Genomic DNA, 25,983 nt, shown 5'->3' with positions numbered 1-25,983 from the left:
AATTATTTAGTACTTTGTATCATTCAATATCATCTATACATACATTTTTACATTGGCTTATGTGATCATACAAAGTATTACATTTTATTGTTTACCTAAAAACATTGTATCGGTATCACTACCTTGATTAGAAAATAAATAGAGGAGCAACCGAGATAGTCAACCTTGTCTAATTGAGGAGCGAGCTAATTTTTTAAGTAAAATTCTATATACGAAGTACATTAAACTAACTACTTTTTGGTCTGGTTTACAATGTGGTCAACTATTAAGATAAGGGACCCAATTATATTGTATTTGTGCGTAGAAAAGCAAAAAAGTATATTCGAGGGTCGGCAATTACAGCCATATAAATACCAACAACAAACATTATTATATATTTCATCCGTTCTATTAATATTGCAATAATGGACTTTTTTCACTATTTATCACTCTTGTTTGACAATATAATATGATTTATATGTAAGCAAAATGTAGTTATGTGAGATCTTGTTAGATTTGTCTTATAAAATACTTTCATAATATAAACTTTTTATAGTTTTTATTCTTACAAAATTATAAACATTTAACACATAAAATATGCTTTGGGATGCGTAATTTCATCCTTGTTGCAATATTATTGGAACAAAGGAAGTAATTAGACAGATATAAAAATATTCTCTATTGAATTGGCACACCTCTCACAGGTTATGCCAATTCAGCTCTGTTGGTCAACACTTAAGAGCAAAGGTGGAAGATAAAGGAATCCTCCTACTCCAAAACAAATTGTAGTTAATAGGTAAGGGAATTCTTCTACTCCAAAGCAAATAGTAGTTGGTGGACCTTAGACTCGTGATTTTAAAGTCACAAGATAAGTTCTCCGCCTTGTTTAGTTACTCGTATATATAAATGCATAGCAGAAGAAATTGTCATGAACTATTGTCCACCTATATGTATAGTTGTATACCAACGTAACATTATGTAATTTGGGCGTATGTTTGTGGGCATCATTAGCTTGCGACCCACCCATGATCGAATCCCTTTTGGCTTTCAGCCTTTCACCGTTCATTCTTGTACACTTTCTTTGCCCCACTAGCCGCCCAAGAAGCTTGCATCAACTTCATTAGGTCTAGGCTTTCATGCATTTACTTGGACGTAGAAGTATTTTCATAATGACTACTCCGTACTTAATTTAATTTAATGTACAAGCATGGTACACGACTTTATCGAACAAATTTACAACTGTTAATTTTACCGAACACATCTTAACTGATATGGATTGCTCAGCTAATTTTACTATGGCCTCAATTGTTGTTCCTCATCTCCATGATGTTAAAATCCCATCATTATTCACTCACATCACTAAATACAGTACTGTATATAATCTTTTTTTTTTTTTTTTTTTTTTTTGGTGTTTCTTCCGCTTCACCATTTGGGCTAATTCGGATTTGGGGATCAGTTCTGGGTGATTAGGTTCTAGTCCCCTCCCAATTGTTGTTACGGTGATCGAACACAGATTTTTCCTACCAAGTGTAGTGTCAATCACCACTACACCAACATCCAATTGGTAGTACGGTAAATAATCTAACCATATTTATCATGTGTAAATGTTCCATTTTGGCAGCTCAACAATCACATGAACAATATGTCTTTCTACTATGAGACACTAATTAATTGATTTTTCTAAACTACGCACTGAATGCAATAATTATTACTCCGTATTGAATAAACGAACTTACACTCTACTAACATCCAGAGAAGTTGTTTTGACAATTAAATACTACCCCAAGAAAAATTATATACAAATGATAAGATCGACGGTCCAGATAAGAAAATTAACAAGCTTAGCTTAGAATACTAATGAGCTTAATTAGCTCAGATCGCTACCAAAAATATTACTCGTACTTAATTAACGTGCTATACATGCTTGATCGATTACATAACCCACTTCAGAAAAATAGATCAGAGAAGCAGCAGTCATCAAATGACTATATTGATTGCATATCATTCTTTGTTCAAGGATCATTTGCCCTTGGTGTCCAACCTCGGAAAATAAAGAGGCCAACTGATTTATTTCAGCAAATAGTACAAGCATTCGGGTTCTCTTCCATGCTTTGAACGTAGTAGTGTGTAGTCATTTGAGGGTTGTATTGCTTATAGGCCATGACAAGGTCGAGCACTGGGTCAGTCTTCTTTTCTTCCTCTTTTTTGCCCTCTTCTTTCTTTGGCTCCTCTTTCTTTTCCCCTTCTTTTTTAGGCTCTTCCTTCTTTTCCCCTTCTTTCTTATCCTCTTCCTTCTTCGTCTCTTCTTTCTTCTCCTCTTCCTTCTTCGGCTCTTCCTTCTTCTCCTTCTCCGGCTCTTTTGCAGGTCCTACGATAACTATGTGCGTGGTTGGCCAATTTTTGCGCAGTTTGCTGACTACACTTACGGGATCCACCGTGCCAATCACAGTTAACTTTTGCTCTTTCATGTCCATTGCAATAGAATCAATCCCTACATTTTTTAATTTGGTAAAATTGCATTAGACCATTCGCTAGTATTTGCAAACAATGAGCAGATTCTAATGTAGGAAACAAGATTCCTAGGACCTTAATTAGTTAATTGTCTTGTTAGTTGTTACTAATGTCAATTTTCAAGGGAGGTAGTTGGTCTTGGAAATCTATGAAAAGTAATTAAGGTTGGTAATTGGTACCATTCCAAAGCCAATTCAAAATGGAGCAATATATTCTTTTCATTGACATTCAAAAAAGGGACAAATAATATTGCATTCTTACTAAAAATTGACATGTAATTATATACATGTATTAACATTTATAAAAGATGGACTTGTAGTCAAAATGGAACGCTTTGAAAGGAGTTAAGAGCTTGATGTATATAGCAAACAACCTTGTAAAATGTTTGTAAAATAACCACAATTATTGAAATTTGAAAAGATCATATCAAAATCTTCTTATGATATTCTTATAGCATATGCTTAAGAGTTAAAGACTATTCAAAGCCGCCCTGGGTGGCGCTTAGAAATTCCCAGTGTCACCTAAAATGAGTTTATCTGATCTTCACCATCGAAATCAATTCAACAAAAGAGAGTTTTCATCTACACTACGTAACTTAAATCAAATTTATATTTACCCCTTAAACAGCTCCAGCAAAAATAAAAGAAAAAAAAATCTCACTAATATGCAGTCCATTTTACACAAAACATGCTCACTAAATCAGAATTGTCACGGAATTAGTATTTATTACTGAATAATTGATTTCCTACGAGCTAGGCTACATGGCGACCTGATATGAGGTCCTAACTAATACGAGTAGGAAAAACTGAGAGTTTGTGTACGATAGGTCACAGCCTCACGAATTCAAATATCCCTACACCTACTCCATAACTTTACAAAGCCCTTGTGGTTAAAAAAAAAATGATGACATGATCCAGTACAATATTCCAATTTACTAAACAAAATCAATAATGACAACATAATAAACAAAGTTCCATTTTTTTTTAAGAAGAAAATGATATCGAAAGTGTGGGGTCAACAAATTGCTAATTATTGATGAAATCAACTTCAAGCTTGAATCAGAAAAAATATTCCAAATAGAATCACATCATCCATAACATTCTTTTCTCTCTTTTTTTTTAATATAAAAACCTAACAAAAATTATTTGATTAATCACCCAATTAAATCAATTAACCAGGACACAATAAGATTTCGAAGTGATGAAAATTTGGTGGTTTGGATTACCTGGAAGAGTAGAAACTGACTTAAGAGCCTTTTGCTTCGCTTTGTCATCATGCAAGTCCAATTTCAACACAATTTTCTGTCATTAAATCAACCAAACAAACATTATTTCACACTTTTCTGTAAATTTTCAATTTAAAAAAAAAAAAAAATGATTATAAAACAGAGCAAAATTTAAACAGGGCCTGTCAACATAACAGATGATTATTTACTCCCGGACTTCATTTCATTTATTTTTTCTTCTTTTTCCAAGCTAATTAATCAGCTAAAAATATCATGCCAAATTAGATTAACTTTTCTAAATTGTTGATCGTAATTATACTGAGCATTCCACGAAATCAACAACAACAAAAAGGGAAAACAGAGTATATCATTTCTTAAATTTCTTACTTCGTACTTTTTAAGCTAATTAACTAACTGCTTAATATTATTTACAAAAAAGGGGCTCAAATCAAAAGCATATGATCGAAAAATACAGCAAAAGCAAAAAGATATAACCCTTTTAATCAAAGGCAGAAAAAGATAATAACCCTTTGAACTTGAGACTTTAATTATAAGTGTAAAATAGAATCTAAAGCACTTTCAGGCAAAACCCATATTTTTTTGAGAATCAGAATCCAAATTATAGGAGAAATTTTATACCTTCATTTTTTATTTTTTTTCTAAAGATTGTATCTTTGATTCCTTTAGATCTGAAATTTGAAGCAGAGACAAAGAAACTGAACTCTGAATGCAGAGGAAGAAAGAAGAAAGAGGAGAGAGAGAGAGAGAGAAAGAGAGGAAAATAAAGGTGATGGCTTTTTTTTAGAGAGGAGAGAATACGAAATCGAATATTTTCAGGGTTTTTATTCTATGGATATGAGTGACATTTGGACTTCAAGGGCGCAATATTATTAAATGAAATTACAGAATTGTTTTGGCAAATATACAAACACAAGTGGAGGAAAGGGTAGCTATCTTGTTGTAAGAAACTTCCTCTCTTTGTGTTATGTTTTTCAGTCCATTACTTCTTTGGATGACTATGAGTGGTAGAAGTACTACGGTTTGAGAATGGTGCTTTTCGTCGGCTCGTGCACCATATAAGCATGTTAGAGTGTATCGCGCGTGTGGTTTTTGTTTATGCGTCTCTTTAACGTTTTACTTTTGGTATCGCATTGCTCTCAAGTGAATGTAATATTTTGTTTAAATGATAGGTCTGTCATCTCACAGGAAATAACTTACTGACTTAGGCTCAAATACTCATTTTGATACCTTTAGTGAGGATAATAATTGTAAAATTTGCCGAAAAATTTGACTAATTGACACATTTAAATTCTTATAAAGAGAAATAACACAGATACACGATTTATCCTACTATCAATACCAAACAACCAAATCAAGCTAAAGTACTAATAAATAAATACCCTTACATTAATATTGAAATGCAAACACCCCTACCCCTCAAACCGCCCAAAGCCCCACCGAAATGTAGCTTAATTACGCATAAAACTTTAATCCTAATCCCCTTCTACTTATGTCAAACTCCCCCATAAATGAACAAGTACTATTTGATCAAAAGATGACTCATCCTTTACAAAAGATGACTCATCCTAGTCTAAAAAATAAATTAAAAAATATTGATGACTGGTCCTTTCCAAATAGGCATGAATCTCACGTATTTTACCCAAACAGGGTAATTTGTCAATTGTCAGAAGGTTTCAAAATTTTACAGTACCACTTTTACTGTCAAAGCTAAAAAGGGTCTGTTCACATTTACTGAATTGAGCTGAACTGAACTGATTGGAGCTGAACTGAACTGAACTGATTGGAACTGAACTGAACTGAATTGAGCTGAAATGAATATTTTATGTGAGAGGGAAATTAAGAGCTGAACTGAACTGAATTGAAATTAAGTAAATGTGAACGGGCTCTAAGTGGTAAATATGTGTCGGTCCAACATTTTCTTAGAGAGAATCTGAATAATCTGATGATATGATTTCTTTCATGTTACTGTATTGGTTGTACGAGTAAATTTAAAAGAGTTTAATTTGCATGTGGTTGCTGCCATTATAACAGAAATATATGGACACTAAAGTTTCCCTCTTTATATGAAATTCCAAAATTTTTGGTTTTGTAACTTTTATGTTCTTTAGTTTTAATGATGATTGTATCATTTTACCAATTCTTGGCTTAAAGGAATTGCATTGACATGTTTCACATATTTAAGTCATGGAATTAGCTAATTTTGGGAGATCTAATAACCATTTGTTAATTCATGATAAACGGGTCTGGGTCACACCAGTTATAACTGTCCAATTTACACAACCAAGGAGGTTCCACCTCAAAACCATATGGCAATGAGGAGAGTAGTCCATTAGCCTTATAAAGTGGACACAAATATCTTTTTTCTTCAATGTGGGATACACATCCCAATACAAACTCTTACTTATAGACTCAATCAATGTGGGACAACACACCACTCACATGTGGATTTTCTCATGAGCTCAACAGTTTGGTATGTTAGCTTGTCAATGTCTTATTATTTTTATCATGATGCTATGATGTACCAAACCTATAATTTGATAGAATGATAGTCCATACAAGTGTGTAGTGTTTTGAATTTGTTTGAAGTGTTAAAATTTTAGTTCAAGTGAAGTACAATTCAACACATTGATCAAAAAAGTTAGATATTTCCTCCACATATTTTTGTTGTAGTTGCAATATAATCCCTAATTGAGGAGGAGATTAGAGAAGGGGAATTGAACAATTTAGTTATTTTTAACAACTTAAAGCACCAATAAGATAATGCATGTTGCAATATATTGTCATAAGAAAGTAAGAAGAAAAGAGGAGCTATGATAATTGGATAAGTGATAATGCGATAAGGTGAGTAAAAGATGATAATTGTGTTAAAATAAAAAAAATAAAAAATAAAAAAAAACTAAAAAAAAAAAGGAAAAAGGAAGATGAAATTCTAAGTGATGGTGATGTTTTAACTTGAACAACTTTAATTTCACAGCAAAGTCTAAACAAGGGGCGGCAATTTATTTGTGACCAATAAAATGGAACTTTTGAAAACATATGGTGATATACTGATATGGGGGTAAATGTTTGTTTGGCCATAACTATTACAGAGTATATAGAAAAAGTCAATAATTAATGTAACATTCAATTAAAGCACATGATATTGCTGAACATTTATTCTTACTAACAAATTTTTAAGTCTCATATAAGTAGTACAGTACAATTTATTTATTTTATTTTATTTTATTTTTTTGAGTAAATTTAACTAGAAAGAATTAATTAATTTCAACCGTCGTCTTTCACATAAACTAAGTCTAACCTTATACAGTTATACCTCCTTACAAGTATATATTATAGTAGATTATTTTGATTTGATAAATCCGTTTATGGAGATCGAATTTATATTGAGCTGCAACATTAATCTCATGATGATCATATTATTTTGATGGAACATAACAATAATTACACAATTATGATCAATATAATTGAGTAGTGTTCCGTACAGCTACATAACACTTTAATTAATGATCTAAGCGTCTTACGACCATGTCCCTTGTTGTGTTGAAATTGTCTGCCTTGAATGCTTCGTTTATACCAGTATACGTGTTTGCTTACTTCTTCGTTTAATAGGTTGAGCTGTCCTACAAAAATCAATTATCCTGATCATTTTCACAAGACAGCATAATCACTTAATCACATACTTCATAAGAGATAAGACTAGAAAGTAACACGAATTCACAATTATTCAATTAATATACGTCTACAAAAAACCTTTTATTATAATTTTTCTTAAAAAAATTATTCCGTTATATATTTTCCTCACCCAAATTCAAATTTTCTTGTTATGTTACTATGTAAAATTACACCATCAGGCATCAACATAGTCTTCAATCCAGGACACGGGTGATGAAAAAAAAAAAAAAAAGTAATTCCCCCTATCTTGATCGATAACGTATTTGGTTATTCTTAAGTACTCTTTTTCGACTTGAAACTTATCTATCTGTTTACATCAATCTGAGACAAACAACATATAATGGTTGAAAATATACTATTCGTATAGAAGAATACCAACCCAAGTGTTAGATGAATGGAGTTCACAAGTGTCCATGAATTTATTATACCAAAAAAAGCTAAGCCAACAATATTGTATCAATTGAAAATATGTCGATAATAGCTGATTATTATAAGCATAGTGCGAAATTTGTAGCTCTTGAGGCTTTTCTAGTTGTTTTCATTCTTTTTTATTCTTTAGAAATTAGAATGATGCAATAATGTACATTGTGGTTTGGATGGTAGTTGCTATTTTGGTTATCCATAACGTCATCAATCTTCATCTTCAATTCTTCATTCTTCTTTTGGTTTGGAATAAAAAGTACTACATCCGTTACATATTAGTTACAACTTTGGAATATTTTATGTCTCACAAATAATACCCCAAAATTGCAACTAATAAGTAACGGAGGTAGCAAGTAGCTTTTCATTTTTCGTGGCTAGTATTAATATATTCCTTGTGATTTATCATCCCTTAAAAATAAATAAAACAAGTACTTCTTACCCTAAGTTTTAGTAAAACTGACCTTTTATCTTGTTCTTGCAACATTCTAAACTATTGTGGGGTCCTCATGATTTTTTATTTTTTTTTACCTTTTTTTTTTTGTTTTTGAGAGCCACAAGGGTTAGGATGAGAATCAATCAATCCCAAGATCATCTGGAACTGGAATGGGAGCTCTAACCCCTTGAGCTATCCCTCACTCTCAACCGTCAAGATTTTTAAGAAGGCAAGAAACACCAATCTACGATAATTTGATGATTTTAAATTTTTTGATCTAAAAAACTAAACTTAAAATTATGTTCCTCAATTTTTGCAAGAACCGTTAAAAACATGTGGTTTATTTTATTTTTCGGAATTCAGAATTGATTGAGACGGATTGATTGTACATCTTTGCCATATTTTTTTTTTTTTTTTGCCTAATCAAATTTAAGGCGAATATCGATCAACCACATCTTTCTTTCCTATTGTAAATGGCTAAATGCTACATTACACTCAAGTATACCAAAAAAATAAGTACTCATACAAGAACACCGATATGTGCGTGATGTACCTAGACGTAAAAACATAAAGCATTACAATTATTCTAAATCTTACAAATTCAACGCCCTTTGAGTCTTCAATATTGAATATATGGTGTTTCATAATACCGTAACATCCGTATCTAAAGTCGGCCCTTCTTTTTTCTAAGTTTGTTACGGTAAACTTGTTGGGCTTGAAATTAACTTGGAAAATTCTTATTTTAGTGATTGGATAAACAAAGGATACCACTGTCCACTGCTATATAATAAGCTGACTAGTGTACTTTAAATTAATTTGACCAAACAGCAGAATCATGATCACTTAAGATGGCTAGGATTTATGCTCGTGGTTACGACTTTTTTTTTTCCAAGGATAAATAAAGTCCAAAAAATTGACTTTCAAACTTTAAATATAGCATGTATGGATGTTTATGAATGTATGATATGAATATTTTTTTAAGGATTGGAGTACATTTTGGCCAAACCAATGTGCTCTCTTAGTAATATTGAATGTCTTCAATATTGAATATATGGTGTTTCATAATACCGTAACATCCGTATCTAAAGTCGGCCCTTCTTTTTTCTAAGTTTGTTACGGTAAACTTGTTGGGCTTGAAATTAACTTGGAAAATTCTTATTTTAGTGATTGGATAAACAAAGGATACCACTGTCCACTGCTATATAATAAGCTGACTAGTGTACTTTAAATTAATTTGACCAAACAGCAGAATCATGATCACTTAAGATGGCTAGGATTTATGCTCGTGGTTACGACTTTTTTTTTTCCAAGGATAAATAAAGTCCAAAAAATTGACTTTCAAACTTTAAATATAGCATGTATGGATGTTTATGAATGTATGATATGAATATTTTTTTAAGGATTGGAGTACATTTTGGCCAAACCAATGTGCTCTCTTAGTAATTTGAATATTTTGTGAGCAGCATGGCTCAATATTGGTTTCGTAACAAACTAGACAAATATGTTAAGTAACCACGTTAAAAGTGATGATTGTTAATGTATACGTACCACATGCTAAATATTCTTTCCGTATTATATTACTCCGTATTTGTTTGTGGTGCAGTTTTTCCTATTTATACGTATATTACATATATAACTGAAATAAAAAACTATTATCACTTTTGATTTAAAGCATTACTCCATACACAGTAATAAGATTTATTTAGTTTGTATATGTATATGGATGGAGGGGATAATCGAATTTGAGGGGTGATGGATTACCTCGGTTTGCCTGGATATAGGCAATCATAAGAGTATAAGGCTAATTTTACCATTCAACAAAGTTAACTACTTTAATTTTAAGGTGTTTGATATAAATAAATAGGATTGCTAATTTAAGTAGGCTAATTGATTAAATCATGGCCTTGCGGATTTTGGACCTAAGCTTATTAGGGTGGTAGCCTGGTAGGAATGCATGTCTCTTACTCTCTTTATTTTTAGGTGTTAAAGAGTTAACGAAAAAGGCGGGGAAAAGTAATTCATATCTGATACTTTATCGGTTTACCACTTAGTACGTAACGTTTTGATGTTTTGCACAAATATACAATACATATACTGATCGACTAATAACTTTAATCAAATTTAATAACTATTATGTTAACATAATTGTTATTTTACTAGATTAATCTCAAAGTTTATTTTCAAAAATAACGTACTCCATGTATTAAGTATTTGTCATTTGTCGTCAAAGACTTAGGCCTCACAATCAGATTGGATTGGATGAGACACATGGATCATCACTCATCATCCTATACCAACTTTTTTGGGATAGCCTAGGTAGCCCAACAAGCATGACCCTAACAAGTAGGATTTGTTTTTTAGTTTTTATCACACTCTTTCGATCAAAATGTTAATCATATTGTCCCTAATGTCAAATGACTCATATCATATGCAATATTACTTAAAATTGCACTTAAAAGGAGTGTAAACTTGAAAGTTCTTTTTGGATCAGTATTTCATTTAGTTTTTAAATGGTTAGCTAACTTATCTTCAATCATGTACATATAGATGGATTTTTATAGAATGATCAATTTTTTAGTGATTACACATTAATACAAAAAAAATAAAAAATAAATAAAAAATGAAAAATAAAAATTGTTCCATATAAATAGGATTGCTAATTTAAGTACTGTAGAAACTATATTGCATGCCCTTATCTCTGTTTTCTATATTTCTACAGTAGTTTCTACCATTTATTTAGCAATCCTATTTATTTAACAAGAACCAATGTTTCATCTATAGTATTTGATAACCATAATGTTTGTATCTTCTTTCTCTGTTATATTATCTCAAGCTAAGTGTCATGTGCCCTTTAAACCCAATTTCTTGGTATCATTCTTAACTCCTTCCATCTAAATCATCTTAATCATCATCCCAAACCTTTCTAAGATTCTCACAATCCTGTCTGCTATACTTTCCTTACTAGCCCTTCTTTTGGTATCCGTTTCACATGCCCAAATCGTTATACATGTGCCAACACAATGCTTGCCCTAACGAAAACTTCGCAAATACCTAATTATACCTCCACGGCTCCACCGCAACAAAAATGATCTAACCCCGAAAATGGGCAACCATATTTTTAGCTACAACAAATGTCTCCCCAAAATTGAAAAGTCCAAAGGCAAGATCAACTAATGCTAAAATAGAATGAACTTAAAACCTTAGGAACAAACATTTTTCAATTTTTAGCAATTTAGGTATGGGCTGCTCAGCTGAAATCTTCATCATGCTAAGCCCATACCTTTCCATTTTGTTGGGCCACATACACATTTAATTATCCAAGCCCATTCATGTTTTAGCTTCTTTTTTTCATCCACTAGTAAGTAAAGATGGTAGAAACTACTATAGAAATATAGAAAACAGAGATAAGGGCATGCAATATGTTATCCAAAACAAAAGGAGCACAAACCACAAACTATCCACAAACAACTCTTATTTATCAGCAATGCCACGTCACACTGCCATTATCTGACACGCAATCACATCTGACCTATCATAATAAGGCAATAGATTATTTCCCACCAATCAAAACACCGAAATAAGATTCCTAGGTGGCACCCCCACATCCACCGAAACAAGCATTAAGATGAACCATTTTACAGAATACAAACTCATACAATCACTCTTACAAACTCATATAATCAATCCTCTTAAGCTATCATCCAACGTTAGGGGCGGCAGTCATGGCTTCGGTGGCGGCATCGACAGCGGCGGCGTGTCTAGGAAAGTCTGAAATGTTGGGAAACACATTCAACTTAAGAAGTGCTACTTCCGCCCCTAGTAGTACCGCTAGTGTTGGTCCTTCTAAGATTGTCGCTCTTTTTGGTGGTAAGAAAAAGGCGGCTGCTCCTCCTGCTAAGGCTAAGCCTGCTGCTGTTTCGTCCGCCGATGATGAGCTTGCTAAGTGGTATGGCCCTGACCGTAGGATCTTCTTGCCTGAAGGCCTTTTGGACCGTGATGACATTCCTGAGTACCTCAACGGAGAAGTTCCCGGAGAGTAAGACTTTTTTTTTTTAACCAATGTATATTACGGCCTCTATTTTACTATTTTTATTTGCAGCGTTCTGACTTTTACATTATTCACTTGCCATTTGTTACATTTGTCTCAATAGTTACATGTCAATTATTGTTGAATACAAGTATATTACATTTTGACAAACATGAAAATTAACGTTACTAGTTAAATTAAAACAGAGGAATTATATGTTATTATGTTTAGATCTTGTTAGATCATGTTTCTTGAGTAGTGATTAGACTTTGCTAGTGTTAAACATATATAGTATGATAAGTGAGATTATATATTCCGTACTACTTAGCTTGGACTCAGAATTGCTTCAAGTAGATCAAAGTTCATTAAGTTGTTTTGTTAGTAATACTACGTGTACTTGGAATATATGGTTTTCTTCTAGAATCTTGTTCGATTTGTTTCGGAATTTATGAAAAATGAAATGTAACTTTGCTTGACATGGATGACATTGATTTATTGCAGCTATGGTTACGACCCTTTTGGTCTTGGAAAGAAGCCTGAGGACTTCGCCAAGTAAGCAAACTTTTCTATTGAAAAAACATTGATCATATATAAATTGTTAATTACAAATTAAATAAGTTCATTCTTTGTATATGTCGAGTATTAATGATATTTTCTTTGTTCAGATACCAAGCATATGAGTTGATCCACGCCCGTTGGGCTATGCTTGGAGCAGCCGGGTGCGTCATCCCCGAAGCCTTCAACAAGTTTGGTGCTAACTGTGGTCCTGAAGCTGTTTGGTTCAAGGTATTCCTTAATTTGTAACACAAATATTCTTGATTAATGTTTCTTTTTTTGTCTATGATGTTTAATATTGGTACATGTTACATACTTAGATTGTAAAAATTGTTGATATTGTACAGACTGGTGCCTTGCTGCTAGATGGAAACACCTTAAACTACTTTGGAAAGCCTATTCCCATCAACCTTGTTGTTGCTGTTGTTGCTGAGGTTGTTCTCCTTGGTGGTGCTGAATACTACAGAATCATTAATGGCTTGGTATGTTCCGGTTTTCATCTTGTATCGTATACCCTTTATATTAATGTCTTCTGATTGCTGAAGCTTTACATCCATAGCTAGTAATTCACATGGGATAATTTCATTGCAACCGTTTTAGCTATCATATTAATTAATTGTTAGCTTAACTATAAATTTGAATGAAGATAGTTAATCAAATAATAAGATAATTTACAATCAAGTAGGAAATATACAATGGTGTTGCTCATTAGATTGTTGGTAATGATCATTTCAAGGTATCACCTCCAATCTAGCTTGCTTGTAAAATTGGACGTGTTTGGCAAAATTAATTGGTGTACTATAAGTAGATGTTAGTTGTCAGCTAACAACTTATAAATTAAGCTATCAAAATGCACCTATTGGAAATTAACCCTCGATGTTAAGGTTGTAAGGTGCTCTTCTTTTCATTAGGCTAAGCTTAACTTTGCAATTTGAATCGATTACATGAGAAAGACAAATTTCTAAGAATATTTTATAATTATGGTTGGCAGGATTTGGAAGACAAGCTTCACCCAGGAGGCCCATTTGACCCATTGGGCTTAGCCAATGACCCAGACCAAGCAGCCTTGTTGAAGGTGAAGGAGATCAAGAATGGTAGGCTGGCAATGTTTTCAATGTTCGCCTTCTTTATTCAGGCTTACGTGACAGGCCAAGGCCCAGTTGAGAATCTGGCTGCTCACCTTAGCGACCCTTTCGGTAACAACTTGCTCACTGTCATTTCTGGAGCTGCTGAAAGAGCCCCCACTCTATAATCTCTTCTTAGTGCCCACTTTTGATTTTGATTTGTACATTTTCATCCAACTTTTAAAAAAACCTACATTTTGCATGAGGCGCTATCTTAATGTTAATGTTAATCTATCTACTATTATATATTTCAGATGAGATCTAATCGTGTTTTTTCTTGTTTATTTATTTATCAATTGTCCTCTATTTCAAGCTTGTCATTTTTTTCGGGAAAAAAAATAAAAATAAAATACAAATAACTCTTAAGGTTAAGCAAAGCATATCAAAATATCCCTCAAATTTTTGAAAAAAAGGATTTCAAACATCAAGATGTAATTTGGTATAATAACCTTTGCTTTAGAGTATCTTGGAAATTTCATTATTTTGTAAAAAGTCATTCTAGTTGGTTAGAGTATATCCATATCATGTTTAAGCATTGTGTAAGATCAATTAAGTAAACACTCTTGAGATTGGTGATTTTTGAAGCAATAATGTTTAGTTAAACAAATGGTGGGTAGTAAACCCAAGAAGGTGTTAAATAATGGTAACAATTCAGAGTATCAATCTTGGATCCAAATTCTTTCTTAATTAGTGTGATTATTGGATTACATAATAAAATAAGGCTTAGAGTGTTTTTGCAATCTCTAAGACACTCTTTTCATCCAAGAATACTATACTAAGTTACACTTAAAAACTTTTTTTTATTCATGGTTTGGGGGAGTTGATGAAGAGATCATAAGTGAGAAAAGTATAAGTGTAAGACGTATGTACTTCGTTACTTTGTACATCTATTTATATGATATTCAATGAACTCAAAAAAAAATAAAAAAAAATAAAAAAAAATAAAATCGAATGGGACATTTCTAAATGAACGGACAAAAAGTTGACACTAATGTTGTTGAGCCCATGAACAAAACTACATGTAAGTGAAAATGTAGTTTCACGTTAAAAGAGTGTAAAAATGTTAAAAAGTGTATTATATTTAAGAAATAAAAAAATTGTGGTCACTTTATAAATTTAAAGGGTTACACCTCTTATTATCATATGATTTTAAGATGAGACATTGTTAGAGGACCAACTCCTTTAATCTTGTGAAGTGGACTCTCTCTTAGTTTGCGGGTGTGGCCCAGGCCCGCGTTTATCATGGTATCAAGAGCAGGTTAAATCTTGGGACCGTTCATAAAAAATTTCCCCCCTACCGGTGGGTTAGAAATTAAACCCACCGGTGGGATGATCCTTTAGCAAAAATTACCAAATTTTTTTTTAGTTTATTCCGCTGTGCAAGTTAGTGTTGGTGCAGAATTTGAGTTGATGACTTGATGTATACATTACATCATGCGTGGCTTTTCTAAGCATTGAGATCAAAATAAAGTTGTTGGTGTGTCTTTGACTCTCAAAGATGAAAAAAAAAAACGGCTCGTTTGTGTCGTGAGACAAGATATATTTGGTTCTCCTTGTGCCGTGAGACGAGGTTTGTGAGTTGATTCGAGCATAATTTTGCTTCTTTGGATTTGAGTGTGGTTTACTCTGACAAACCAATATTTGATTGGAGCTCGGTTTTGCTCTGGAAAAACCAAAAATTGTTATATTTGCAGGTTCGAAAAGAATGACGTTCCTGTTTGATTGATGACTGATGAGTTCGAAACGATGAACGTTCTCATCGTTGAAAAGAAGAGACAAAAATTGAAGGCGACATCACAAGAGTGTGCATCTCGGCTTCAACAAAGTGAAGAATTTCCAATCGCAACGTTCGTGTTACTGCCGTTACGATTGCGGGAGGGTGTTAGAGATATCGGAAAATATATGTGTGATATATTTTCCGTATATATCATTTAAGAGAATAATATATTTAGGATATTTATGTTAAGATATTATTTTGAGAATATATCATTAGGATATATGGTATATCTTTTAGGAATATTGTTTCCTATCTTATAAGGTTAGGTTTTGTATAAATACTCAACCTATTGATGAATAATAAACAAGCAAGCAATACAAAAACCATTCTATTATCTCTTCTCTCTAATTTATCAGACATTCTTAGATTTAGAACGATTGGCTCAGGCCTGTTTAATAAATAAATCACACTATTCGGTTTAAAATTAAAAGGGAATAAAGTCGATCAATTATCGATGTTGAAGGCCGAACCTTTGAATAGTTAGGAAAACATTTGAGAAAAGAGCACGTACCACACCGTACTCTGTACTCAATAGTAGTACGTGTTGTTCTTTCCTCACACTAAACGCTGTCATCCCACAAGGCCGCGACCACCAGATTCACAGGCACCATCCCCCAAATGTCACTAAACGTTAATTTAGGAGTGCTCCAAGCGCAGCAAATTTATCGCCTAATGCCATGCATCGTATTACATAGTACCCTTACTTTTTTTTTTTTTTTTTTTTTTAATTTTTCCTAATATGTTGACGGTAATAACTGTATTTTATGCTAATAATCACAAAGAGCTGATCATATGTAGCCCTGTTGCTGGTCTGGTCCGATTTTAAACAGCCTTTTTTGGTATGAAATTAGGTTAAGTCGGCCTAGATCAATTTTTCAAAAAAATAAAAATAAAATTGGGCGGACTTAGGAAAAACATTTTAATGCAAATTTAGTTGTTTTTTGGACCCAGCCAAAAAGCCCACTCTGCCCGCCCATTTTGTACGGGTTTGGACACGAACTTTTTGACTTGACCCGACCCGAAAAATGGGCTGAAATTTTAGACTTTGGTCGGCCCGGCCCGACCCGACCAATGATCATCTCTATAATTAAAGTATTGTAATTACTCTGATTAATTGTCTCTCTACATTTATTAACATCTAGAAAAAATATTGGCACCTTTGCCTAATCTTATCTTTTAAATTACTCAATTTCCTGTTTTAAATTTCGTTTGTTAGTTTTTTATGTAATATTATTTGAATAAAATTCGTTAAGTAAAATAATATTTTGGTCAAATTATATAAAAATAATAAATTAATAAAAGTCAAACTAAAACAAACTACATAATCTTTAATAGAGAGGCGATTTAGTCATAATTTCGTTCATAAAAGGCAGTTTAATTTTGCATATCCTACTTTTTACGAGTATTTTAAATATGTATACAAGTGCACTTGATTGTCGTGGCTGGATTGAGCTTATTCCATTATGCCATGCAAAAGTAATGATGCAAGTAACGTAAGAAAGTAATAACTATGTAAAAAAATATTCATTTAATTAGTATGAAGAGATAGTATTCCATCATTTATTCTCACCTCAGCATCCAAATCAATAAATCATGCATTTGTCTCTAAGGTAGTTCAAGGCTATAGTAATGTCAAATGTGTAAACTATGTTAACTCAAACGCTCATATGCTGAAGTTTATTATTATAAACTAATTTTAATTTTGGAAGACTATTCAATGGCTACAATAAATATGTAGCCATTGTAATTGTTATTAATCTCAACCATTAAAATTTTAAGGATAAATCTTGTTCATTTATTTGTTTGACTATAAAAAAAATTTAAGGAAAAAAAAAAAATTATTTTATTTTAAAAAAAAACTGTTTGTTTTTTCTTAAAAAAAAAAAAAAAAAAAAAACTTGTTTTCGTCGCCAACACAAGCAGTTTATTACTTTCTTTGATCTACTCAGCAAATCTCACAATCTCCATTAATTGTTAAGTAGATTATTAACATGGTTAACTTGGCATTTTCATTAAGAATATGAATATTAGAAATGTTATCCAAAATATTCGCACTATCTCCCAGGCCAACACCATTATCCAAAGTGTCTTCTTTCCCGCAAAACAAAATATCACCCAACACCATTGTTATGCAAAATACATCATCATACTAAGTTGAAATTCGGAATCAAACGTATCAATGGAAGAAAGGATTGGGGAAAATACTTTAAGGCTTTTCTTAAAAGTAATCGATCAATTCTAATTTTGTTTACAGAAAAAAAAACTACATTAAATTTTATTTATCATTAAAAAAAAAAAAAAATAAAATAAAAAAATAAAATGAAATTTGTCAACTCAATGAATGGTTAAGATTTAATACCAAATTTTAAAGGTTGAGATTTACAATGGCTATAAAATTATTATAGCCATTGCAAAACTGTCCTTTAATTTTGCCGTTTTTCTTACAATGTAACAAAATAACAACGAACTCATATGATCATAATAAACAAAAAACCACCCCTCTACTTCACCAAAAAAAAAAAAAAAAAAACCAATAATTAATAGTAACACTGTATGCTACAACAAACTTGCCCCTAATTAAACACAGTCCCCTATAATCCTCCCTTAATTACGAGTAGCTAGTTTCTGAAAGGATGAAATCAACATTCTATTTGACTTTGGTACTGTAATTACAACGTTGATATATGTTATGGCATATGAGTGACAAGCTAAGGTGATGAGAATAAAAGGATTTTTGAGTGTAAAATTAAAATTTGGCTTTTCCTTATTTGGTTTAGAAAGGTGGCAAAGTTACTTTTTTTTTTTTTTTTTTTTGAGGAAAGATGTGTCAAGAATGTGAATCCTTAGTTTGTATATTACGTATAAGGGTATATATATACAACCTAAGATCGGGCTAAAACATAAGCCCAATAGAAGCTAAATACATAAGCCTAGCTCAACACCCCCCCTCAAGTTGGAGCATGCAAATCACAAATGCCCAACTTGCCAAGTAAATACAAAAATTGTTGCTTGCTTAACGCCTTAGTGAAGATGTCCGCTAGTTGGTCCGTGGTCTTCACATATGATGGTCTAATAATCTCTTCCTGAATTGTATCCCATACATAATGACAATCAACCTCAATATGCTTAGTACGTTCGTGAAAAACTGAATTCTGCGCAATATACAACGCAGACTGACTGTCACAAAATAAACTCATCGCTTGCGGATGTGAAACTCCCAAACTATCAAGAAGACCCTCCCAAAATATGAACCGTGTATGCCAAATCTGGTCTAGTGAAAGACAAATAGATCAAACTGAAGGAATTATGTCTTCGATAAGTGCAATTACTAGGTATATCAAGGATCACTATTATGGAGATAATAAGTTCATTCTATTGGGGCGTCATCCTCTATTGCTAGACTATGAGAGATGATCTTTGGGCTAGTCAAATGGTCCAAAGCCCTTTAGAATGGATCCTATATTGGTCACACACAAGGGTATTGGGTTAAGCAAGTAAGAGGCCCATTAATGGGCCTCATGAGCAATTAACTAATCATGAATTGGATTGGGCTAGCATAGTTAGATTGGAATTAGGTTTTGGGCTTTTGACATGGGCTCTTATTTAGAGATGAGATCTATAAATAAGATCCATGCCTAGGGCTTGCATGAAGTAGTCATAATTCACACACTGTGAATTTTGACATCAATGCAACCAATCCCAAAACCCTAATCTTCTCTCCAACTCACGGCCCTCATCCTCCCCTCACGTCCATACGGCCGGCCACCCCTTGGTGGCGCGTGTGGTGGTTATCGTGGTGGTTCTTGGTTAGTATGTCTCTCCTCTCCGTTGAAGGTTGATTGAAGCGTTCAGTCACGACTAACTAGCATTAGTGGAGGTCTTAACTTGTGCCCGTGGACCAAGTAGAGGAATCACGCTTGGGGTTCTTTATCTCCCTTTGTTCTTGCTCGATCGCACGTGGAATCACGCTTCAAAGGTACGATTATTTGTGCTTTATGTGTTATGCATTAGATCCTTGGATTAGGTACTATATGAATATGATTCATGTTATTTCCGCTGCGTAGTACCTATAAATCCCTACAGTGGTATCAGTTAGCCTATTGCATTTACGCATATTGCCAATAATTCTTTGATAATCCACAATTTTAATTCAATTAGGAGGGAGAATAATTAATTATGGTTCGATTATTATATTTAATGTGATTAAACTTTTGGAATCGATTAAATGCGATTTAATCATGCTCATAATAGCCATGAAGAGATCCGATTTTTGCTCTAGTTTATTCGAATTTATTCGAAAACCCTAATCCTAGATTCAAAAATTTCGAAACCCTAAACCCTAAAATTTTGATTTTGTGTTTTGGTTTTGAATAATTTTGATAGTCTCATGCTTCATGTTTTTTAATCTATTTGATTTCATGATAAATTATGAATTTTTCATGATCAAATTATTCAATTTAAGAGTTAAATTGAATTGGGGATTAAAATTCATGAAAAACCCTAGTTTTAAAATTAGATTGTGAATTTAATTTTAATTGGATAAATTAGCATAAAATTTATGTTTTAATTTATCATGGACCACATGAATTTTATTTAACAAAAGTTGTTGATTAAAATTGAACTCAATAAAAAAAAAAAAAAAAAAAAAAAAAAAAAAAAAAGGGGTTTTAGCAGCGGCAACCGCGGCTGGGTGGCGCAGCCACGGCGGCTGCCGCTGCAGGTGGTCCGGAGGGAGGGGCGAGGAGGGGCAGCAGGTGGATCAGAAAGGTGCAGCAACAGCAGCACCGTGCAACAGTTGCGCGGCACTGCTGCTGCTGTGCGTCACTGCCTATAGCAGCGTACACCTCACGGTGTACGGCCACCGTGGCTAGCTTCGGCTGGCCACACCACGGTGGCTGGCGCATTTTAAAAAAAAAAAAAAAAAAAAAAAAATTCAGTTTTTGAAAAATTATTTCAGGATAATTACGAATTATTTTGAGATAAAATCGGTTTTATTTTGGATAAGTTAAAATATTTTGAAAATATGATCTTTTATTTTAAAAGATAAAATTGGTTTTATTTGGATAAAATCTTTTATTTTAGGATAAAATCAAATATTCAATAGTTGTTATATTTGATATTATCCATATTTAAGTTGTTAAATTGGTAATTATCCTAAATTAAAGTGGTTAATTATGGATAAGAATGATTAGGATATTCTGAGCATATTCCAAAAGGATAATAATTGATTTAAATAATGTGATTATCCCATAATTATTTTTGGATATAATTGATTTAAAATATTGTGATTGGCAAGTAATTAGGATAGAATTCCTAAATTATTTAGGATAATCATGGAAAATAAATATGATTTATATTCCATAATTTCAAATAAGATTTGATTCTATCTCATACCTAAATTAAAATATATGATATTTTATAATTGGTTATGATTAATATATGATATTATCTAATTACAGTAATTAATTAAAAATATGAGATATTTATAGCCATGTTTCCTTCATTATGATCATCAGATGTTGTAGTTTAGGAAAGCATGATGAGTGATTTATTATATGGCACTTTATAATATATGATATTGTTTATTGCTATATATAGACTAGTATGGCCCATAGATTCTAAAATACGATCTGCGCATCGTGATGTATTTTGTAATCTAAATACGGTCTGCGTACCGTTGAGTATTTTTGTAATTTATTTTATTTAAGTAGTAGATAGAATAGAATAAAATTACAGGTTGCAATTGATCCAAAAGCCAATGAAGTGAAGGCCCAATGGAGCAAGATGGATGAGATCCATGAAGATCCAAGTGGGAGCATTTTACTTTATTAGTTTTCTTAGGATTAAGGGGCCATACTATGTCATGTTTTATTGCATTAGTAGATTATGCATGTTTAGGTTTATTTATGTTGCTTGATGATGCGCTAGAGTTCACTATACAATCACAACATAATAAATCTAGATCCCAGAAATATTGATACAGCTTTCCCAATTAAAAACCCGACGAAAACCTTGATCGTTTGTGATGGGTCGGCCTCAGCAGAGCATCATAATATATCTTGGGGAAGTGGGGGTAGGACCGCATATCTACACTTTTAATTGGTTATATTCAACAAGGTTACCTAAACCGTTTAGAACCTTGAAGCTAAGAGTAATAATTAAACATGCGATGGTTAATTATTCAACCAAGAATTACAAGAGTTGTAATCAGTAAAGAGTTTACTCACCTTGAAAATGTAATGGTTGATGGCAGGGCCTCAGTCCGGTTAATTATTGCACGAATAAAGGATCTTGGAATCACTTAATTCAAGATGGGATCAATTAAATTGAATAGAGTGTTTTAAAGTTACCAATTTAATTTGCTTTTGGTACTTTAAATTTAATAAACATAATTGAATTTTGCGTTTACTTATAAGTAACATGTCGTTCTAATTTTATTATTATATATAATCTCCTCGATTGAAAATAAAGTTGAGAAACGTTCTCAAAAGGTTTAAAAGATAATCCATAAACCTATATTCCAATTTTGCTAAGATTGTTCTAAAAGGCAAGTTTTAGAAATTCATGTCACATGTCTAAGGTTGGTTTTATTCAAAATGTTTGAGTAAAATACCAACACATCTTCATTTTGAAAAATGTTTCAAGGGACATAATGAGATGAGAGGTACAATCCCTCAAAAGACAAGTGTACAAGTCCAATAAAATCTCTTATCTTCAATATGATTGAATATAAGAAAGTGATTGGAAATCTCTATGATCAAAAGTTGATCAAATAACAGTATTCTTCATCTACTTTATATAGAGTTTAATACTTGATTAAACTCAAATATAAATAATGATAGAATAAACTTAGCAGAATCATGAAAAGTACTTAAACAAGTTAAGCAAAGTATCATTTTGAACCTAAGAGAAATGTTCTAAGTGGCTCAAACGGGAAAGGTTTAGGAATATATGAGGATTGCATTAAGAAGTTATAGGCCAAGAAATGCAAACAAGTTGCTACTTCTCAAACCTAGAACTACTTACATGCTAAAAGTTGTTATGAACAACAAATGTTTCAAATTAAATGGACCAACTCCAATTGATTAGAAACTACCTCATATAATTGGAAGGTAAAGAATGGAAATGTTCCAATTTAAGAATTATATCATAGAAATTGATTTAGCATATTGCTACTTCTTGGACATATGATGTCTTGTTTAGATCATTCATTGCACAATGTGATTGAACTAAAGGAAGAAGTTATTGCTAAAGGAGAAATAAATCTACAAGTTTAGAAGCAAATGTTGCAACTTCACAAGTAGAATCTACAAGTCTGGAAGCAAAAGTTGCAACTTTACAAGTAGAACCAGTATTCCACTAATAATTGGCTAGAATTAAATAAATGTTATTCATTCTTGCCATTATCAAAACACCATTCAATGATTAGTAATGACTAAACATCGAAGATTCAAAACGTGGAATAAATGTTATTCTATGCTTCTTTGAGTTATAATGTGTTTTGAATTGCTAAATAGGTTTAAAAATTCTATATGATAGACATAATTAAACAATTTCTATATATATAAACTGTCTCTAATATGTCAATTAATTCGAATGAAAATGAAAATTGCATGCGGAAGATCCAAAGGGATGGACTTTCAATATCATTAGATTATGAATCTATTGATATATGTAATTTACATTCTAATTTGAAATTATGACTAAGTCACCATTAGAGAAATGATGATGAGAACTCAAGGTCGAATACATATCAATGTAAGAAACCAAAGGTTCAAAGGCTAGAGACAGACAACGAAATTTCATTTGTGATACGATCACTACTTATGCTTAATTGAAGCATGGAAGTGTAGATTTTGAAAAGTTCAAAATTTTCAGTATGAAGTTCAGTACCAACTTGACAAGATAATGATTACGCTACAATATGATTGTAATTGTGGAAATTTTAAGTCGAGACATGATTGGCAACACATTCAAAGTATTGAGATATGATCGTAATAATGAGAATTTAAGCCAAGACATTGATAAACATCCAATAGTTGTGAAATCGTTTTACAACAAACTCCGAAAGAAAACCTTGTGAAGTGTTTACGAAGGAAGTTATCAATCTATATAAGATATATTTTGATAATGGATGTAAATTACCTATCTTCCAACCATTGTTCAAGGGATATACTTTTAAAATAAGCTACAAAACTAAACAAACTACATACGTCAAATCAAATGTAGCAAAGGCTTCATATGAGATATGGATAAGAAAAGTTCTTATTAAATCTTTCTACAAAGCAAGGAATAAAACATGTATTAAACCGTTTGATGCACGTTCGATTCCTATATAGAGCACGGGGTACTACTACACAACCATACTTAGCACAAAATGTTTGTTGCTCAAGTAGGTGCCCTTATGGAAATTGTTCCAAAAGGTCAAGTGGGAGTAGTGTAAATCTCGAAAGAGTTCGAGAAAAGCAACAAACAAACATGGTTCAAAACCATGGTTGGTTCACCCTATGCTAAATATGCCTCCCTAAAAGGCAAGTGGGAGTATAAGAATCTTGAAAAGTTCGAGAGTCTTGAAAGAGTTCAAGAAAAGTGACTTCGAAAATCTTGAAGAAATTCGAGAAGTTATCGAATAAAAGCAACAATATGAGCATGATTCACCTCATGTTACAAATGACAACGCGTGGTCTCATTATGTGTAATGGGATTAATAACCATGTGTCGAAGGTAGTACATTCCAAGTGCACATCCTCTATTGTCGTTTCTCATTGAAAACTAAACAAAGTTGTTGTATGAGTTTCAATTGTTGCATCAAACCCACAATGATGACTAGCATATGTAAAACTTAGCCAAAGAAATATGATTTCATAATGACTAAGAGTTCTAAAATATTTATTTTGGAACATCATGATTATGCAAGTAATAAAGATGATTTGACAAGTTATGACTCCAAGTGGTTTAAAACCATGAAATCTAAAATAGATTCTAAGTCTGTAAGCAAGTGTATGACACTTGAATAATTTGCCTAAATTGGGTGAAACCCAATATAAGCAAAGCAGACAAGAAAGAAAATGTTTTCTAACTAAAGCAAAGACTTGTTGAAGGATTCAACTAATTCATAGTATGACTATGACTACGATGAAACCTTTACATTAGTCATGTTGCAAAGATCTATTAAAGATATTTAGTGATTTCTACCTTATAAGATTTGGTAGATGGATTTCAAAACACTTTCTCGAAATTGTTCATGAAATAAGATTTGTATATGATACAATCAAAAGTTTGGAGATCCAATAATCCTAGGGATGCATATAAGATCAATAATGGATTGAAGTTAGCATCAGGGAGTTAATGTTCTTAATTTTGTGAGTTAATCAAATCGTTTGATGTTCTCGTAAAATGAAGAAAAGGTCTTGTATATACAAGATGTTTAGTGGGAGCTATGAAGTCTTCTTGGTCTAGTACAGAATGCAATTATTGAAGGATCAAGTAATGGCTAATGCATTTTATATGAAAATCTTGAAGAAAAAGATGAGTACATTTGGGATTCAAGATCTATATACATAGGTCTCGAAGGATGTTTGAGTTTTGGTTAAGAAGCTTATATTGATAAGATTATTATAAGGTTCAACATTATATTGAAAAGAGTTTCAATCCCATGTGACATGGCACGTTGATTAACGATTCAATACCTTGAGAAAGGTTGATGAAATTTAGATTTTGAGTGATGATACTTATGCAATTTGCAAAGGATGCATCATGCATGCCATGGACTATACTCGTCTATTTGATTCACGTGTTTTAAAGAACAAGTGAAGATAGATTTCAATCGAAATCCAATGTGATGTTGGAATACAAATTAGAAATTCCAAAGTTCCTTGCGAAAGGGCGAAGGAAAATTATTAGTGTATGGAGATGAAAATGATTATAAGATTTAGAAATTGCAAAGTTCATGTTTATGAGAATGTCTCATGAACTCTACTTATAAAACCCCTTCCATGACCAAGGTATGAAAGTCATGCTAAGGTTCTTGGATTGAAGCAAGTTATGTAATTTTAGTTGTGTATGTTTTGAGAAAGTATATTACAAAAGTAAATACATTAGCTTGCAGAACTATGTTTATCAATTGAAACAAAGTTTCAATCTTATTTGATCGTGGTTTCAAGATTAAATAAAATGTCCAAAATAATTATGGATTGATGGGCTCATCAGGTTATCTATCAGATAGAGACCTGGTGT

At 32.3% G+C, this 25,983-nt stretch overlaps 2 protein-coding genes across 2 annotated transcripts; one reads left to right on the top strand and one right to left on the bottom strand.

The window, feature by feature from the left end:
* Positions 1–1,676: 1,676 nt before the first annotated feature.
* On the bottom strand, positions 1,677–4,556 carry LOC145586824 (heavy metal-associated isoprenylated plant protein 39-like). The gene is made up of 3 exons (XM_081643761.1): positions 4,355–4,556; positions 3,716–3,791; positions 1,677–2,470 (listed from the first exon to the last, which is right to left on the bottom strand). The coding sequence occupies exons 1-3, from the start codon at positions 4,358–4,360 to the stop codon at positions 2,052–2,054; spliced, it is 501 nt and encodes a 166-aa protein (XP_081499887.1). The 5' UTR covers positions 4,361–4,556; the 3' UTR covers positions 1,677–2,051.
* Positions 4,557–11,911: 7,355 nt separating this feature from the next.
* On the top strand, positions 11,912–14,228 carry LOC145586823 (chlorophyll a-b binding protein CP26, chloroplastic-like). The gene is made up of 5 exons (XM_081643760.1): positions 11,912–12,300; positions 12,793–12,843; positions 12,957–13,077; positions 13,194–13,328; positions 13,838–14,228. Exons 1-5 carry the CDS (start codon positions 11,987–11,989, stop codon positions 14,096–14,098), a joined length of 882 nt encoding a protein of 293 aa, XP_081499886.1. The 5' UTR covers positions 11,912–11,986; the 3' UTR covers positions 14,099–14,228.
* Positions 14,229–25,983: the final 11,755 nt, after the last annotated feature.

Source organism: Chenopodium album, chromosome 16 (assembly GCF_948465745.1).
Source record: "Chenopodium album chromosome 16, dcCheAlbu1.1, whole genome shotgun sequence".
Lineage (NCBI taxonomy): Eukaryota > Viridiplantae > Streptophyta > Magnoliopsida > Caryophyllales > Amaranthaceae > Chenopodium > Chenopodium album.
Note: the sequence above shows the minus strand (reverse complement) of the source record. Positions and strands in the feature narration are given on the sequence as shown.